At 41.8% G+C, this 17,702-nt stretch overlaps 1 protein-coding gene and 1 long non-coding RNA gene across 3 annotated transcripts in view; one reads left to right on the top strand and one right to left on the bottom strand.

Annotated features, from left to right (window-relative positions):
* Positions 1 to 11,692: 11,692 nt before the first annotated feature.
* LOC117806370 overlaps positions 11,693 to 17,702 on the top strand; it is a 31,357-nt gene continuing 25,347 nt past the window's right edge. For both annotated transcript variants that reach the window (XR_004629655.1, XR_004629656.1), the window contains exons 1-2: positions 11,693 to 11,947; positions 12,452 to 12,525. This is a non-coding gene — a long non-coding RNA (uncharacterized LOC117806370). The remainder of the gene's footprint in view (positions 11,948 to 12,451; positions 12,526 to 17,702) is intronic.
* The window catches only part of nrxn3a (neurexin 3a), a 161,743-nt gene continuing 158,019 nt past the window's right edge, over positions 13,979 to 17,702 (bottom strand). Inside the window, 3 exon segments of the mRNA XM_034675290.1 lie at positions 13,979 to 15,548; positions 15,550 to 15,804; positions 15,807 to 16,057. Of these exon segments, the coding sequence (XP_034531181.1) occupies positions 15,129 to 15,548; positions 15,550 to 15,804; positions 15,807 to 16,057 (926 nt within the window). The 3' untranslated portion in view covers positions 13,979 to 15,128.

Genomic DNA, 17,702 nt, shown 5'->3' with positions numbered 1-17,702 from the left:
ATTTCAGTCTCAGTGTGCAGATCATTCATTTTTATTCTAAACCTGAATCTCTGCACTGTTGGAAAGTTGTTTTTATTGTTGGTAGAATTCAAATCCACAAATGTCTTTATTTTTTATGAAATCCCAACATCGCTTTGACTATTTCGAGTTCTTCTTTCCTCCCTCTACTTTGTGCTTTTCACTTTGACCTTTCATCCCTTGTTTATTCTAATTTATGTGCTAACTTATTGAAATCTCTTGACTTGTGATCTCCATGGCACTAATTATCAGTCTTTGTAAAACATCATGTGGCTGCAGTGATGATTAACTTTTATCCTCGAGCAGGAGGGGGAAACGTATTCAGTTGTTGTTAAGATTTAAGAGATGACATGTTTGGTGTCAAGAAAGCCACAAAACAATCAAGAATAAGTCTCCATTTACAATTTACGATATTTTATCCTAACTGCATATTACGTCTCAAAAAGTGAGGAGAAGCACACGAGGGTCCATCTTTACTACATTTTATGATTAAAGTCTCAGACAAATTTCACAGACGACCCGTTCATTTAGAATAACCAAATTATTTATTTAAGATTCATCAAGAGGGAAACGTCCGTCCCCTCGTTTCTCTTAAAGAGACAGGGTTTGTTTTGGCACCAGGAAAACTTCACTTTTAAGGCTACATGCCATCGTAGCATTTTGATGTAGTCATTTTTTTATTGAATTACTTCTTCTCCAGAAAAGATTGTTTAATAATACCGTCACAGATTCAAGACGGTGACAAATTAAAAATGTTGTGTTTCTATTTTATTTTCTAAATAATGCCTTATTTAAAATGCTGTTTTGTCCTCCAAAGCAAGTAGTATAAATGTCAAGCATCCCATTATTACACTAAATTATTTAAAACTGAAGAAGTCAAACTTTTCCTCACAAAAGAAGCATCGTTTGTCTCTGTGCTGCAGTGTCCGCCATGCCTAAAAACAGATTCATTCCTTTATGTTTCACTCTCAAGGGTCAATATATAAATACCACTTTCTTTTATTTTGTCTTAAAAGAATATTTCACTGTTAAAACATCCGCTTAGCTTCCAATGTTAGGATTTCCATGATATGAAACTTTAAATATTTTGAAACCTGTAAATATTGTCCACATGTCTAAGTTATGTTTGTGTGTGTGTGTGGTTCAGATGGATGTGTAACGTTTCAACAGTAACCATGCTGAAGTCAAACTTCTTAAAAACTTAAAGGGACAGGAATTATTTACCGTAAAATCCTGTGTGTAAGACGCACTTTTAACTTCAGCCAAAAAGTGAGCTGCATCCTGTGCACCGGTTCAACCACCATAGGCTGTGCTCCAAACTACTGCTAACAGATGCTACTAAAGAGATCTACACATCTGCATGGAAAATGTACGATGCTGAATGCAATGAAATTCTTAATGCAGAGGGATGTGTGAAACCTTTTTTCCTTTGAGGTCTCCCCACAAACAGACTGCGCCTTTTATTCTGGTGCTCTTTAGATTCCAGATTTTAGGGTAGATGTTTTTTTATTACAAAAATAAAATGACCACGTAAATTAAAGCAGTGAGACCGGAGACAGCCAGAAATCAAACCACAGACAAGTCATCATCCAACATATCAGAATCCAGCCTGTGTGGCAGAGCAGGTGTAAAGTGTGAATTTCTGTTCCTGTAGTTTTTTAAAGTTGTATATTTAAGGTTAGCGGGACACTCAGGTGGTTTGGTCTGGTCTCAGAGACGGAGGTGTGCGAATGAAAACCTCTGACGAAAGAGTCCCTGACTCGGTCTTTGGTTGGAAGTAACCTGCACCAGGTCGTGTGACCACGAACCAAAGCATCTGTTTCATTTTCAATCTGCTAAGACAACTCTGTTTTCCATCTGTCGTTTCTTCTCTGCTTAATGTAATGTGTGTTTTTCTAATATGTGAAAGGTGAGAAATAATAAAGGAGAATGTTTGCTGCTAAAACTGCTTCATATGTTCTCTGTTTGCTGTTATGAGTCAAAAAGAAATGGAGAAACGACCCAGCGAGCTCTCAGGATTTCAAATCTGAGGTCCTGGATGAAAATACAGGAAGGTGAGAGACTTCATATGAATCATTTTCCAGCCAGTTAAAATACACTTACATGAGAGTGTCAGAAAACACATTTAACATTACCTGGAAGAAAAGCTGAAGGGGTTGAGTGACTATGATCCTGGAGGGGGTCGTGAGGTTCCATCGTGATGCTCCACCAAGTGCCAACCTCTGGTCTTATGATGTGAAGCTTAGCAGAAGTGCTAAAAACTACAGTTCCTCGAGCATCCACTAGAGGCTGGCTGCAGAAACACCTGAAACCACATACACACCCATTCAAAGAGACAATCTTTAAAATAAACATGTTTACAGCTGGGTTCAAAAAACAGTTTAGGTCTGAAGAGCTTCTTTCTCTATCAGCACACGTTTAAGGACATGGTTGAAGCATGGGTCGGACCCCCTGGTGGGCCTGACCCCCTGGTGGGCCGGACCCCCTGGTGGGCCAGACCCCCTGGTGGGCCAGACCCCCTGGTGGGCCGGACCCCCTGGTGGGCCGTTAAAGTACTGCAGGTCAGCCAGAGGTCATTTACTATAAAATGTAGTTTTAAAAATCACTTTTACCCGTCTTTGCAGCACAGGTATCTGTACTCAGAACATGTTTCTGCTTGAATACATTGAAACACACACTGAATGCTGTCAGACCTGACCCTGCGGCTGAAATTAAAGAACATGAACATGGCAGACAAGGTGCAGCAGCAGTGTTTTCTGTAGTGGGTTTCTTTTGATATTTAATGGAAAAACTCGGACCTGGACACTGATCCTATATGAAACACACCCTCTCTGTCTGCTCAGGTTTTTCAGGACATGGACGCCTGTAGGCTCACATGACATACAAGCTTTAAAAGTCTGCTCTGGCTGACCCTCTGTTCATCCAGGCTGAACTCAGTACGTTCAGATCCAGCGATTAATCCCAGGAGAAAGAGCGAGGCTGAAGGGGGGCAGAGGGTAGTGAAGAGGGAGGGGGAGGGATGCATTTAGTAAACATGCCTCTGCTTCATACCAACCCGTCCCTCCTGATAGATTTCCATTTCTTAAACACCTTACATCGACTCTTTATCCTCTCCACACCCAGCTCTCATCTCAGCTATGAAGGCTAAAGCTCAGTCAAGTGGCTAAAAGAAGATTTGAGGCATCAGGTTTGCTGCCCTCAAAGTGTTTACAAAAAAAAAAAAAGTGCTTTCACATGGCCTTGTACACTTGAAAAGTACACTGGGTCCAGCCAGACATTCAGTGGTGCTGCACAGTGTGACAGAATGCAGCGCTGGAAAGGAAGAGACTAATTAGCCACACAGGCCCAGCACCAAAGAGCAGAGAAGAGGAGCTGGTGTGTGTGTTTCAGAGAGGATCTCTACAGAATGACAACAGGAGCACTCTTTTCTGCTACGGGTGTATTCCTCCTGAGCTGCTGTTTGCTTTGGCTGATTGCGACACATACAAACACACAAAAACATGACATTTGGTGCGTGCCTGTTTCATTGATTCATCATTCTTTGCTCCTCTCTCTTCTATCTTTGAAAGAGTCATGTTTAAAAAGTTAGTTTACGCTAATGTTCATTATTACCCGGCCTTCTTACACATAACCTTGATTATTGATTTTTGTTATTATATATTTTGATTTGACTATGGAACAGCCTGCCGGAGGATCTGAAAGGCGCTGAAAGAGCTATTGAGACTTTTATAAGGCCATACTCCAGGAGCTGCCGTCTTACTTATGCTCCTTATTGACTCCTAAAGTTGTCAGTGGCTGTCATCTTCGGTCCCATGGACAAATTCTTTTTGTCATTCCTCGGACTCGCTCTATCTTTGGTAAAAGTGCTTTTAATGTCTTTGCTCCCTCTTCTTGGTTTGAGCTTCAGGGTCGCCTGAACTGTTTAATTCGATTGGAGGATTTCAAAACTAGGATAAAGGATGATCTGATCAGCTTGTGCACATGTTTTAAAGCTTAACACTGCTAATTTATAAATCAATGTAATAGTTATTTGCCACTGTATGCTTTGTCCTGTTCTATTTGTGAAATTTTTTATGCTGCTGTCTTGGCCAGGACTCCCTTGAAAGAGACTTTGTATCTCAATGGGACTATTCCTGGTAAAATAAAGGTTAAAGAAGAAAAAAAAAAAAAAAAAAAAAACGTAAATAAAATCGATTTATTCAGTCTGGCTTTAATGTAGGTTTTCACAATTTTATCACTTACTTTTTACTGTTATATTGATTTAATTTTAATTTTAACTGTTTATCTTACTTTATTTTTATTCATTCATTCATTCCTCTATTTATTTTAATTTATCTACTAAGTTTTATTGACAGTTTTAGCCTTAATTTTATTTTCAACTCATATCCTTACCCCTTTTAGATTTATTTATTTTTTATATTCTTAATATTAGTTTGACGCTTTAACTTATTTTAATTACACATATTTCATTGTTGTCGGTGTGCATTAGTCTGTTTCTTTTTAAATACATATTTGTTTTTTAATATCTTGCCATTATTTTATTTCTGCTTCTTTCTTGTTTTCAATCGCTGCAAAGCTCTTTGGGTTGCATTTGATTTGTATTAAAGGTGCTATATAAATAAAGCTTGATTGATAGATTGACACCTGGCTGTGTTAAATACTTGATTCTGATTGGTCACAACCCCTCGAGAGCGGTTATTAATTCTGAACAACAAAGGCGAGGCCATGGACAGCCAGACCGCACGTTACATTAAATCAATCCATGGAAAGGGTTTACAGCACATCAAGTGTACTTTTTATGATTTAACCACTTCCTGTTGACAATGTGACAAAATATTGATGTCCAATAACATCGATAGACGACATGGAGGATACGCAGAAGCATCTGCACCAGTTAGTTTGCTAATGGAAAGGTGACCACAGTTGAAGAAGAAGAAGAAGAAGAAGAAGAAGAAGAAGAAGAAGAAGAAGAAGAAGAAGAAGAAGAAGAAGAAGAAGAAGAAGAAGAAGAAGAAGAAGAAGAAGAAGAAGAAGAAGAAGAAGAAGAAGAAGAAGAGAGCGGTTGTTGTGTGCAAAATAACATGTATTGATAGACGTTGTTGATGGGAAGAACTTAATGAAAAGAGGATTATACTTATCATGCATCACAGCAGCGTCTTGGTGTGGAAGGCCACAGTCGCTTCATCAACGAAAGGGGTGAGCAGGAAAGTGTTTCAATGCAGAATGTGACTGTAGATGTCGCTTATTTCTGCACAATATACCTTTAAGTTTAATGTCAAGTCGACCTGCAGAAATATCACAAAACCTCAATTTTCAGCGATTTAAAAATGTGTTTGGATGTGGACCAACACCAAAACTCAGAGAATAAACTACGTCTTCACAATACCTGAATCACGTACCTGTGGATGGGAAAAAATTATATTCCGGCTCTAATCCCAGAATTCTGAGATTAGATGGTCAGACCGCCCCTTTTTTCAGTGGAGGTGAAATGTAGGCTCAGTGATCTTCACTGGGAAGAAAAAGGAAAATGCAATATGGTGGCCAGGGACCGAGGGGCTCCTGCATGCTGCCCCCTTGCGGACATGGTGGAAGTGGAGCTGCCTTAGCCGTACCCCCCTGTGATACCCATCACAGTTTGAAAGAGAACAGAAGCAGATTATGAAAGAGTATTTTGATATAGTTGTACAGCTGTGTGAACATCTGTATGTTTTTAAAAGACACTGCTGCAACTATGTGTTTGACAGTATTTGAACCTTGTTGAAATGAAATCTATAATGAAGCTTTTTTTTTTTTTTTTTAAACTTTGTTTATTGATTTTCCATAGAAAAACAGTCACACCCAAAATTAGAGGTTGGTACATTTTCCTTTGTTTTTCTGACCAAAGAAACACACAGATGACACACGAAATACAATGTATAATGAAGCTTAATATGACAATTGACTTAATAATCCTATCACAGATAAAAGAACACAGGTTTTCTTTGTATTTTTACAGAAAAGGGTTGACCTATGTAACAGTCAGAATATGATTGTTGTAATACTGCTGCAATACCTGGTAGCACCACAGGGTGCCGCCACATTCCTGTGTTGGTCTGTTATCTACAGAGGAGTTGCTGCCCCTGAGCCCGCAGCAGTTGTTTACCGACCAAGAGAGAGACGAGCTGATGTTAGCTCTACCTATTTTTCTATTTGTCATGTTTTAAGGTCGACTGTTCCTTTCTGTATAATAAAGTGTTGTGTGGAAATCCAGACTCTTTCCTCCTGAAGCTTTCTGATGCTAACTGCTAACACCGCTAGCTCTCTCCACCTTCACCAGTCATCTTACACCTGCACTACATTTGATAAGAACACATCACTTACAGTTTTTTTATTTTTTATTTTTTTTTATTTTTTATTTTTGGGGGGGGGGTAGGGGTTGGAATGAGAGGGGAACCGGAGAACCCGGGGTAAACCTCACAACTAGAACTACGGGGGGCTCTGTCCTCTACTGTACAGACCTGAAGGGGGGAAAAAAGGTTAGAGGGGGGACTTCACTTTTTTTTCTAACGGGTGCAGTTAAGGCCTTTGAGATTGGCATTAAAAGAAGCTGTTGATGGAGTGAAAGAACCTGCCGATGGCGCTACGCTTCTTCTGTTTCATCAGGTGAGTTTTGATGCAGTCGACGATGAAGTCTTCCAACTCTAATGTTTCCATATTCATTGAAACCAGCACTATCCTTTTCCCACCCAAAGTCTTGCACAGGTCCTTGAAAATGGCCTTGTGGAGGGTTGCTACAGTTTCTGTGTTGACAAGAAAGGCTGAATCCTCGACTTCTTCCAATACTCTCTTGAACAGCCTTTTGATAACGAGGTCTGGTTGAACCAGAGCGTAATGGACGTCCGCATCTTCATAGGCCAACTCAACTACTTGCGCCACTATTACTCTGACAGCTGCTCTTCTCATTGAGAGTTCTGAATCGGACTCAGACTCTGAAGTTTCACTCTCAGTGTCCGATGATCTTTGTTTTGGTGTCATTGACCTTGTGTCCTTGAACGGGGTGAATACCCTCTTCTGTGAAACTTCTGACTTGGACTCGGACTCGGACTCGGACTCAGAGTCTGACTCAGACTCAGACTCAGACTCAGACTCAGACGATGATCTTGGTTTTGGTGTCACTGACTTTGTGGACTTCAAAGGGGTCTTACCTCGGGCTTTTCGGTACTCTGTTACATCCTGCTGTATTTCAGAATCGGACTCAGACGACGATGATCCTGATTTTTCCGACACTGGATTTATGGGCTTGACATGGATCCTCAGACATTTACTGCGGGTCTCTGTTACATCCTGCTGTATTTCAGACTTAGACTCTGAAGTTTCACTCTCAATGACTGATGGTCTTTGTTTTGGTGTCTGAGACCTTGTGTCCTTTAACAGGGTCAGCCCATTTTCCTGTGTTGCTTCCGACTCGGACTCAGACTCTGAAGTTTCATTCCTTTGCTTTCCTGTGATGCCCTTTAAAGAGCTTGTCACCCTGTCCCTGTGGGCACCAGCCTGAAACACCTGCCACCATCTCAACAGTCCCAGGAAACACCACATCTTACTCTGTAAGTCTTTGAGGATGGGTGTGTATGGATTAGCGCTTCTAACTTGATTCTTGAAAAACTCTGATATTCCCATCCCGTTTGTGACGATTTCGTAGATGAGATTGCTGACATCCTCTGAGAACATTTTGATATCTCCCTCAGAAATATTATTTTTATGAAAAAGCTTCCCTTGCTTGTCCCCATCCTTGGTCGTGAACAGAGAGAAGACAGTGGCAGTCAGAAAAAGCATTGAATGACCAGTGCCATCCTCTTTGTAAGCAGGACAACATCTCATCCTCATCTGTTCCAAAATGCGCTCAACCGATATTAAAGCAAAGCTTTTTGTTAAAAAGTTCTTCACTTCGTTCCTTGCTCCTTCTGGAGTCAGTTTCGTCTTGGATTTCTCTCCAGCGGCATCCATTTTTTCTTCGACAATCACCTCAGCTATGTTTTCTGCGATACAACTGATCTCAGTAGTAATGTCATATTGAAGGAGCACTAAGTCATCTCTTCTAAAATCAGACGGAAGAAGCGCTTGGATTTCTCGGACCTCTTTCTGGATCATCTCCTGAATAGCTTCGGTTGCAGCAGCCAAGCTTTCCTGTGACACCTCTTTGTTCTGGGTCCTGGGTCTGGCCTTCACTGATTCCCAATGAGGTTCTGTCTTTTCCCTGAATGCTAATAAAACTCTGCAGGCATCACTGACCATGTCGTTAAGTTTTCTGGGGGGAGTGATGCGTGGATTTATCTCAGGTCTCTGATCTGCTGCATTTGCCTTGAGGACAGCGTTGACACTTTGTGTGACTTCTTCAACGATCAGCTCCGTCAGCGTTGTTGAGCTGTCACATTGAACTTTGCGCTTTAAGCACATGACTTCAGCAAAAGTCTGGATGAGTGTGTTGCCGAGACAGGCTGAAACATACTCCTCAGACAAGGTAGCATTAAATACGGTCATCTTTGCCAACAAGAAATTGGTCGCCAGTATGATGAAGTCCAGCAGCAGCTCCGCCAGATAGACCTTAGTGGCATCGTCTGGCTGACCTCTTTTCAGAAGCTCCAATTGGTCTTGTTTGATCCTTTTGAAGAGGGCTTCAACAATTGGGAGAGCATGATATATTGTAATCCTGGGCGTCCCCTCTGCCCCGAAGGGTCCTGATTGATTCTTTGAGAGCATTTTATCAATAACTCTATCCGTAACTTTTCACGTACTGATCTGCGAAACTCGAACTCCAAACTCTGTCAGCTCTAGTTCATGTCTCACATTTGGACTGAGGAGGTGTACTCCTGTCATAGTCACGACATTCTGCCTTTGAACTCATTGTGACCATGCCCCTAAAACACTGTTGCTACGCAACAAGAGAAGGTTGGCGAATTTTCAGGGCATTCAAACGTAAACAAAGTCAGAGGAGGGGGTTTCAAATCTACTGAATCATGCAGGAAACACGGAGCTATAACTAAGGGATGATGTATGGTTAGCAGGTTGTTATGGGAAAAAGAATCCAGACAGGGTGAGACAAGACCCCGACGCGAAGGGGTCCGCTTAGTACTTGGCTACTATCTTAAAACACAAACACTTTGTCAAAAAACATTGATTAAAAGATTATTTTATTGACTTAAAGTGATTTATGTAAGATAAGATAAGATAAGATAGTCCTTCACTTGTCCCACAACGGAGAAATTCAAGTGTCACAGTAACAAAGTAGACAGTGCAAAAAATATATAAAACAAACAAGAGCCTATAAAGTAACAATTATTAAAAAGTTATTAGCAATTAAAATTAAAATTAAAGAGATAAAAACTAAGCATATCTTACACACACACACACACACACACACACATATATATATATATATATATATATATATATATATATATATATATATATTATTGATTATATAGTCTGACCACTACAGGAAGAAAAGACCAGCAGTATCTCTCTGTGAGACACCGTGGGTGAAGAAGTCTGTCACTGAACAAGCTACTTAGTGTTGTTATGGTCTCCTGGAGGGGGTGTGATGTGTTGTCCATCGGAGAAGATAGCTTTGCCATCATCCTCCTGTCAGCCACCACCTCCACAGGGTCCAGCAGGCAGCCCAGGACAGAGCTGGCCTTCTTCACCAGTCTGTTCAGCTCCTTCCTGTCAGCAGAAGAGATGCTGCTTCCCCAGCAGACAACTCCAAATAAGATGGCTGATGCCACCACAGAGTCAAAGAAGGACTTCAGAAGCGCCAGCTCCACACCAAATGACCTGAGTCTCGTGAGCAGAAAGAGTCTGCTTTGTCCCTTCTTGTACAGCGCGTTTGAGCTTTCTGACCAGTCCAGTTGGAGTTCAGGTGAACACCAAGGTACTTGTAAGATTTCACAATCTCAATGTCTGTTCCCTGGATGTTAACTGGTGTGGGAGGAGGGGACTTGCATCTTCTGAAACCCACCACCAGCTCTTTGGTCTTTCCTGCGTTGAGCTGGAGGTGATTTCTCTGGCACCAGACAGCAAAATCCTGCGTCAGTTCTCTGAACTCCCTGTCAATCCCATTGGTGATTAGGCCAACAATGTCAGAGTTGTCAGAGAACTTTTGCAGGTAGCAGCTTGCAGTGTAGAGGGTGAACAGTAACGGAGCCAGAACCGTTCCCTGGGGGGCCTCCGTGCTGCAGACGATGGTGTCGGACTGACACCTCTGGGCCCTCACATACTGCGGACGATCATTGAGGTAGTCAAAAATCTGACCTTGAGGAGGTGATCCACTCCAGAGTGCTCCAACTTGTCCCTCAGAAGCAACGGCTGAATGGTGTTGAAGGCACTTGAGAAATCAAAAAACATGATCCTCACAGTGGCCCCAGCCGTGTCCATGTGAGAGAGGGCTCTCTGAAGGAGGTAGATTACAGCGTCATTCACCCCGGTGCCAGGTTGTACACAGTTTTTAAAATAGTACCAGTGATTCCACATCAGTTAAGGCTTATTTATACTTCTGTGTTGCCCCTACGCAGCAGTGGCTGATGCGGACATGAGCTCCACATACTTGTGTGTCGATGTGTCCGTGTCGTGCAGCAATTCTCCTCAAAAACGCTTGAGGGCAGTGCGGTGTCTCTGATAGCCGGTCACCTCCTTCCGGCCCTGCAACGATCTCTGTTTACTTTTCCACAGAGATTCAGAGCGTGTTATGTTTATCTACAGCTAATACATGTTGCTGTTTATCATACAGACATTATTACATGAAAAATAGAGAGGAGGAGATGAAATACACAGACGATGAGCGGGGATCCCGGAAGTGCAGGAAATGCTGGAAATACAATGCCGCCAAGCGGACCAATCACAGGGCTTGCGGTCCATGTCGATTATACGTGTAGTTACATTTTGGTGGAGGTGCACGTCAGCTACTTGCGTAGGCCTCTGCGTAGGTACAGGAGCTATGCGGACCTCCGGTGTAGGCCACGCTATCAATAGGATGCAGAAGTATAAATGAGGCTTTAGCATTCCATGCCGATGGATTCCTATCTGTCCGTTGCGGTGGATTGAACACGAAACTGTCCTCAGTCAGCTCTCCTTCTTCTCTGAGCTTGTTCAAAAATATTCAAGGCAAATGTCACAACTTTGAACCCTGCTGCTATCATCACCACCGCTCATGGTTTAAGTTTCTTTGTTGAGACCAGTAACGTGAAGTTTCTCTCACCTGCTCCGCTGCCGTTGATCATATTACTAATATTGGTGTAGGACTGTTTGGGTCCCGTGGCCTGTTGCAGGTGCTCTTAACCCGTCTTAAATTCAGGTCCACAGTTAACCACAGGTTGAAATGAGTCAGTTTGCACCATGTGGACATACAGTTCATCTTACCTAATAACTAAAACTGTCATGAGTTGATCTGGTTTAGTTTTGGATGTTTCCCTGTGTTTTATCTATCCTTGTTTCCTGTGTGATTTAGTAGATTCCCCTTGTTTCCTCATGCCTTGTTTCCTCCCTGTGTATGTTCTGTGTTAGTTATAAGTTATCCTACGTCTTCCTCTTGCTCTTATTGATCCATGTCTTGTGTTTCTTTGTCTAGTCCGTTGTGTTTCCTGTTTTATTTTGTAGTTCTTGATCCCTGTGTTTCCAGTTTGGTTGACTTCCTGCCCTTGTGTGTTTGATTAAGCTCATTAGTTTCACCTGTGGCCGGAAACTTTGGCGAATACACGGAGGAAGACCCATGTGCGGAATAATCAAGATTTACCAACGAAACAACAAAAGGTACAAACAAAACTAGGAGAAAAGAACCCACAGAGAACCCAGGAGAAGGACGTACAGTGATCCAACACACTGAGAGAAACCAGCAACAACAATCTAATGCCAGTGACATCCGGTAAGGAGAGAAGCTGAATGGAAGAGCGTCTTCAGGGTACGTTTTCAGCCCTCTCTGTGAAGCTACGGCAAAAATTATTCACAGTTGAGCACACGCCACTTTCCTTTCCATTTCTAACTCAAAGAACTTTTAATAATAGACAGTTTATACTTACAATGACAGAGCGGCGGACTCATGCAGCGAATACGCACCTGGTGTGAAAGCTGCGACAGCCCGAGCTTGAGTCGTCACGAGTAGCTGCCGTCATGCTGCCGACACGCTGCCTGTCTGATGGCGTGGGCCACCTACAAGCCACCAAGTTACCTAGAGACACATCGCCCACTTCCACTGCTTCACTTGTTGAATTAAGATTTAAACAGTATAAAATCATTTCATTTCTACGGATACATTTGATGCCAGCTTAGCTTGTGTCACTAAGTATCCCAGAATGCTTTGCACAGGGAAGCAGCAAACACAGAAGTAGTCCCAACATCTTTAACAGCAGTGTAAATGTTATAGACTCTGAGTGGCATTTAACTTTTATCTTTATTCAATGTTCAGTTTATTCGGCATGAGTCGACCTGAAGTGATGTCAGCTGAGCCCGACGCCATGGACGCAACTTACAGACCTGGAGGTGAGTGCTCTTTGCTTTCCCACTGTCACACCATCGAGTGTGTGAGCGCTGATGCAGACTTTCTAACCTTGAATAACGTACTTCCATGAGTCCGTATACATTCACTCTTAACTTACCCAAAATACATTGCGAATAAGACTAAATTCACCAAATGTCATCAAAGTTTAACACCAAAGCAATGCACTGGACACTTACGGTCAAATTCCACCAGATCCGTGTCTGGTCTGTCTCTGATCCGTCATGGCACTGGATCTGATAAGTTTCTATTCTAGTCAATGTGTTCACTTCCTCTGGATCCGCTCTGTCGCGTTCCGGCTATTTATGCCGGATGCCGGAGCATGCGCATCAATCTCAACAGAGCAGATGGAGCAGGACAGGAAGTCAGACACCAAAACAAAATGAAAACATCCGGTTAATTTTCAGAATAAAACACTGTGTTATCACCAGATCGTATTTCACTTAACTACAACAACAAACCGTCATGATGAGCGGAGCCAGGCCTGGAGTCAACAGGTCAGAGGTTTTCAGAGGACCAGAAAGACAACATGGATGAGGAAACTCACAGTTGATGTTTACATGTCACTCAAAAAAATGAAGAAAAAAAGACTCAAAACATCACAACTACTGAAAAGCTGCAGCAAAACTGTCCATGTAGGCAACAACAGTCAGAGAAAAAGCCTAGAGGGACTGAGTAACGCCATGAACAGCTGCTGATTGGATTCATCCAAAGAGTACATCGTAACTTCAGAGAAAAAAAGAACGTTTTATTTCTTATCAAACTGATGAAAAAAGTTATGAAAGGTAACATTTAGAACACAAAAATGTAAATCTGAGGCCAGAAGAAGACTGCACCACCACACCTTTTAGATGATAGATAATGAAAACAGAAACGGACAGCAAAATGTTTAAGAATGTGAACTCGTGATCAAACGGTGACAAGACTGTGACTCCAACAAACATTTCTCTCTTTCAAACTAAAGTCTCATCCACTGCAGCCTCTCCCAGTTTCCGTCTTTGTCATAACTCTGACTTTATTCTCTTTCAAAAATAAATGACACTTGTGTAACCCAGAACACAAAAGCCATGATACAGAAAGAAGGGCACCTTGTATTCGCTGGACAACTGCAAGTAGTTAAATATTCATGCAACTTTAGAAACATCTCTGGTTAGATCTCTAGGCTAACAATACATCTTTATTCTTTATGAAATATCAATATGATTCTCCACATTCTGATTAAAGATTTTCTCCATGTAAATTAACAGTTAATAGATTTTTGTCATGAAATACGCTGATAAACCATATGTTCAGTCTGTACAATAGAGGTACTAAAAATTACAACTGTCATGGTATATGTACAATTTCCTACCTACAAAGTACAACAGCTAGCATGTAATAAAATATGTAAACAAATTTCTTGTTTTTTGACACAGTTGACTGTGACAGCAGATAGAATTCACACTTTCAACATTTGATTTATTTCTGTATACACATTTGTTAACAGTGTTGTAGTACTGCATTTGTCCTCCTCCTGACACCTCCATAGAAAAGAGAACGAGAGGCAACGAACCAACATACAGGTTTGCAAAAAGATAAAACCACAACTGGCTGTGCATCAATAATAGACCATTTCTGTAAGAGAGTCGTTTTTTTTCATGGTTAACATTTTCGAGGGGTATAAACGAGAGAGAGAGAGAAAGAGAGAGAGAGAGCGAGAGAGAGAGAAGAGGAGGGGGAGGGGCTAAGTTCTGATCTGATGATGAAGAACTGTTTGGCATTAAATGGTCCAAGTTGAACACCGTATACTGGACTTTTACAGTACTGTACTTTACTGCAGAATCAGGATGGCATGCATTTTACAATCAGTTGCTTTTTGACCAAGAGAAACGGCCACTCGTTTCCACAAAGTGAGTCACTCTGTCCTTCAGACGATGACAACAGTTGTGGTGAATCAGGCGCCCGAGAGGAGACAGATTCTGTGAGATCTGCCCACGGCAATTTGCTGACTTGGTATCATTTTATACACAGATATAGTTTTTCTTTTCTTGCTGTTCTTTTTGTCTTTTTCTGTTTTGCTCAAAGCAAAAAAAAATAAGTTAGACACCACACTTGTATTATGTATAAACCATAAAAACGTGTCATATTCTGATACAACAAGAGTCCTTTTTTAGTTTCACAATGACGGTGTGCCTGACCCCCTCTTGTTAAGCACTACATGTTGCTTACATGCTGAAAATGTAGAAGATTATGAGCCTTTTGTAATTAACAATTTTACAAAAAAGTTTTTTGTGTAATGCCAAGGATCACATAGCTCTAAAAGTCACTTAGGAGAATGATGTAGCTGTGAAATATTTTCTATACTGATAACGTCTCTGACCAGATAGAAGAGTAAGGTCTCTAAAGTTGCTATTTAGCCTTGTCTTTATGCTTACAATAGTAAGTGTGCTTTATATTACAGTACATATCATCAGTTCAACTACTCAGCACAGTATAGGATTATTCAAGTTCCACGTAATACCATCATTTGTCATAGCTCCTCACAAGGAAAGTGATAAGTAAGTAAGTGTTCTCTTTAGTGCTTTCTTTCTTCTGGAAAGTCTCACAGTCACACGTAATACTCCTTATCCTTGTTTTTCTGTTTCTTGTTGCTGCCTTTCAAGTTCTGCTGTTTGTCCTTCATGACTGCGCCGTTGCTCTGCACGGCTGAGTTGGTTATGTAGTTCCTGCTTTCGTCCACCTGGTAGGAGCCTTCATCCCTGTTCCTGTACTTATACATGGCATACAGGAGGATGAGGATGCACAGGGCAGCGGCCGCCACTATTCCGATGACCATCCCGGTGGTGCTGCTAGATTCGCGGACCACTTCCGAGGGCCCTGGGACTCGCCTGACGCCCGGCTCTGTGGGGAGTGCTGTGGGTATATTACGGAACATTGGGGAGGTTATTAATGGGCCCCTCAGCTTGGTGCTGTCTACCTCAAAGGATGTGGGCAATGGAAGCAACACTAGGTCGGGCTGGGGTTTTTTTTAGCTCGCGGTTATTGGTTTTGCCAGCATTGTGGAGGGTTGCGGTGGAGGCAGAGGTGGCGGTGGTGCGGCTCTGGTCGGCGGTTAGTGGTATGGCGGTAGTGGTAGTCCTACCGCGTCTGGAGACTGAAGGTTTGTTTGGTCTAAAAGTCTTGGGTGCGTGAGCTTTGTAGCCACCTTCAAAGCCTGACGTGGACAAGGTCTTATCTGTTACCAAGGAGAAGGTCGAGTAAAAATCTTCATCATCGGTAGGGGGGGCAGGTTAGACTTGAACGCTTCGCCAGAGCCATACCCCGATATCACCAAGCCATCATCATCACAATCATCGCTGCCTCGGTCCGACAAGCAAGGTACCCCCGCCTCATTCGCCTTGGACAGGGACTCTTTGGTGGTCTCAATAATGGTGAGGAGTGGGTGGTGGGTTGAGGGAGTGGGAATGAAGGGTGCACGAGGAGCTACAGAGGGGTGCGCTAATGGATCCTCAAGTACTGGGATGACTAACTCAGCTCCTGGGGTTTCAGACAGACAGAAAGCCGTGTTAGAGAGCAGCATGGGTTCATAACAAGGATGATCAATTATTATTTATTTAGACTGAAAAAACAGACAACAGCTAAAATCCACAGAATAAAAAGAACATCTTAGCACTTCTATTCAGGAAGCGAAATCAAAACACAACAGATTATTCTCTGATACGTTACAAAAGGCTGAAGATGTGCGCAAGGGAGAAAGAAGATCAAGGAAGGAGTTCATTGGTCTCAATATTATTCAAAACAGAGAAAAAGCTTAATCTTTCATCGTCTACTGGTTAACATTATAAGCTGGGATGATAACATTTTTAGAAATACACACAGTTGATGGTATCGTTGAACCATCCAGATTAAGTAAGCACAAAGAAGAACCTAGAATAAGGTTTATGTCTCTAGAATAAAAAGATATTAAAACTCCAGATCAGCATCATCTTGAGCCTTTTGATTTTTATACACTAAAACAGAATATTGTTGCATGTCTACAAATGTTTCTCAGGTACAGAGGAGCTCAGGAGGTACACTTCATCTGTCTTCACCAGCTACACGGGCACATGTTGAATACTTGAGATTGGACTGTTTTTAAGAACCAGCAGCACTGTGTTCACTTTCAATCCTTTGTTAGTCTACATCAGATCTCTTTAAACTCAAAGTTCTGCCTCTCCGTTCCTGAAATGACTCAAAGTCTGAGCAGCACCTGAATACTTCTACGTGAAAAAGATGTTCCAGATATTATCATGCGACATAAGTAAAAAAATATCCATTACTGTGGCGCTGGTGGACAAATCACACGCCATGTGTGTGGCCGGGGTTCAAATCCGACCTTCAGCTCTGAGACATATGTCACTTTAATTATGCTGAAACATTATGGTACAACAAAGCTGCACAAATACGTACGCAGGTTCGTGCATACCATATTGAAAAGTCAGGATCTAATTTAATCAGAGAGGCCATTAGCTTTTCATGTATTCATGACCATGGTGACTCAGAGAGACGAAGGTCGAGGGGATGGAGGATTAATTGGATTCTAGCGAGGTTTTATCACAGAGATGGAACATTTGTGTATTACTCATCATGTATTCTTTCATTGATTGATTTCTGACTCTTCTTCTCTGACTCCGGATCGTCTTCTACCGACAACTTCTAAAAACGTTGGTTTGTTTGGCGTATTTTGTTCTTAAAGTGACAGTGACGCTCCTCCAGAACAGCTCTGATACCAAGAGAAAGCTATTGAACTATATCTTGTAATAGTCATACATGCACACAATATCAAGAGTCACCTGAATGCTCACTCTTAGTGAAATACTGGCCTCAATGAGAGACACATTTACATCCATGCAGGCTGCTTTTACAGCGTCCTGTAGTTAAAAACAATAATAGGTCATCCTGTTCTTCTTTTAATAACGTACTCTTATTTTACACACGTGTTTCTGAGAGGCGTGCTCATTTTTTGACATGAAAACATCTGAAATGTTGCAGTTTGTTTTCAATTCCAATCCCACTTGTGCAGATGTCTCAGCCCTCACACTCTTAACAGCTTTATTACTTTTCTGCAGACCTTTGGATCAATTCAATTGCAAAACACGAGGACAACAAAAAAAATCTAAGAATAAGAATGTGATTTATACCA

Source organism: Notolabrus celidotus, chromosome 22, assembly GCF_009762535.1.
Source record: "Notolabrus celidotus isolate fNotCel1 chromosome 22, fNotCel1.pri, whole genome shotgun sequence".
Classification (NCBI taxonomy): domain Eukaryota; kingdom Metazoa; phylum Chordata; class Actinopteri; order Labriformes; family Labridae; genus Notolabrus; species Notolabrus celidotus.
The sequence above is the reverse complement of the archived record's forward strand: the minus strand, read 5'-3'. Positions and strand labels throughout refer to the sequence as shown.